This window comes from Pollachius pollachius (assembly GCF_949987615.1).
Source record: "Pollachius pollachius genome assembly, chromosome: 4".
NCBI lineage: Eukaryota > Metazoa > Chordata > Actinopteri > Gadiformes > Gadidae > Pollachius > Pollachius pollachius.
The window spans coordinates 28484334-28485304 of record NC_136937.1 but is presented as its reverse complement, the minus strand read 5'-3'; the positions used below and the strand labels follow the sequence as shown (position 1 = coordinate 28485304).

Genomic DNA, 971 nt, shown 5'->3' with positions numbered 1-971 from the left:
TGATGACATGCAAGGCGAGAACCCCCCCCACCAACCCCGTTAAATCCCCCTAGCCCCAACCCCCTTCCCCAGCCCCTAAACCCCACCCCCACCCCAATCCCCAAACCCCAGCACCCCTTAACCCCAACCCCAAACCTAACTGTAAGGAACACATCAAAATGTGTTCCTTAAGGCGTGATGTCCTGTCCACACACGCGCTGTTTATTCTGGGGACACATACACACCATCAGCGCGCAGCACGTTGACTGACAAATCTCAAAATAAACAGGCACGTTTTTCTCTCAGTGTATACTTAACTTAATGAATGGATCACCCTTCCTTTGTCTAAGTCTCCCCCCCCCCCCCCCCCCCGACACCCCAAGATAAACCTACTGCGTGGGAGGAGGAGGAATGCGATGGGGAGGAAAACATGGCGGGGCGTGGGCTCCTAATTCACGATGAACTCTTCATTATGTCCTTGTTGTTGTTGACGTTCCAGGAGACTCCATCGTCGTCACCATGGAAACCTCCGCCTCCACCGGCAGCGAGAGGAAGGACAAGATGGACACAAGTGGCTTCGGTGACCTGAAGAAGCCATCTCCCTCGCTGACGAGAGGTAAAGCCGCTTCAGAAGCACATCAATAATACATGTCTATGTATATATATATATATATATATATATATGTACGGAACATCAAACAAGAGCCGAAACCTAAGAGTCCCGGGCTACACGGATCTTGCACGGCCCCTGTGCGTGTGTGTGTGTGTGTGTGTGTGCGTGCGTGTCTCTGCATATGTGTGTGTGTGTCTCTGTATGTGTGTGTGTAACCGGCCGATAGTCTCATGGGTTTCTATCAGGGGGTGTTCGTGGACCCTGGACGCAGTAATATACATTTCAAAGAATGAAGAAAGAAATCACTAGAAAGCCCATCTTGGGAGTCGCTGGCTTCACCGGCCCCTCCCCCTGCGGGCCCCAGTCAGGAGGTCTGCCG

At 52.3% G+C, this 971-nt stretch overlaps 1 protein-coding gene across 1 annotated transcript in view; it reads left to right on the top strand.

Annotated features, from left to right (window-relative positions):
* Positions 1-537: 537 nt before the first annotated feature.
* Positions 538-971, top strand: part of LOC307074246 (zinc finger protein GLI2-like) — a gene marked incomplete at its 3' end in the record, with an annotated part of 55088 nt that continues 54654 nt past the window's right edge. Inside the window, exon 1 of the mRNA XM_079734264.1 lies at positions 538-595. Coding sequence (XP_079590390.1) covers positions 541-595 — 55 coding nt within the window. The 5' untranslated portion in view covers positions 538-540. The remainder of the gene's footprint in view (positions 596-971) is intronic.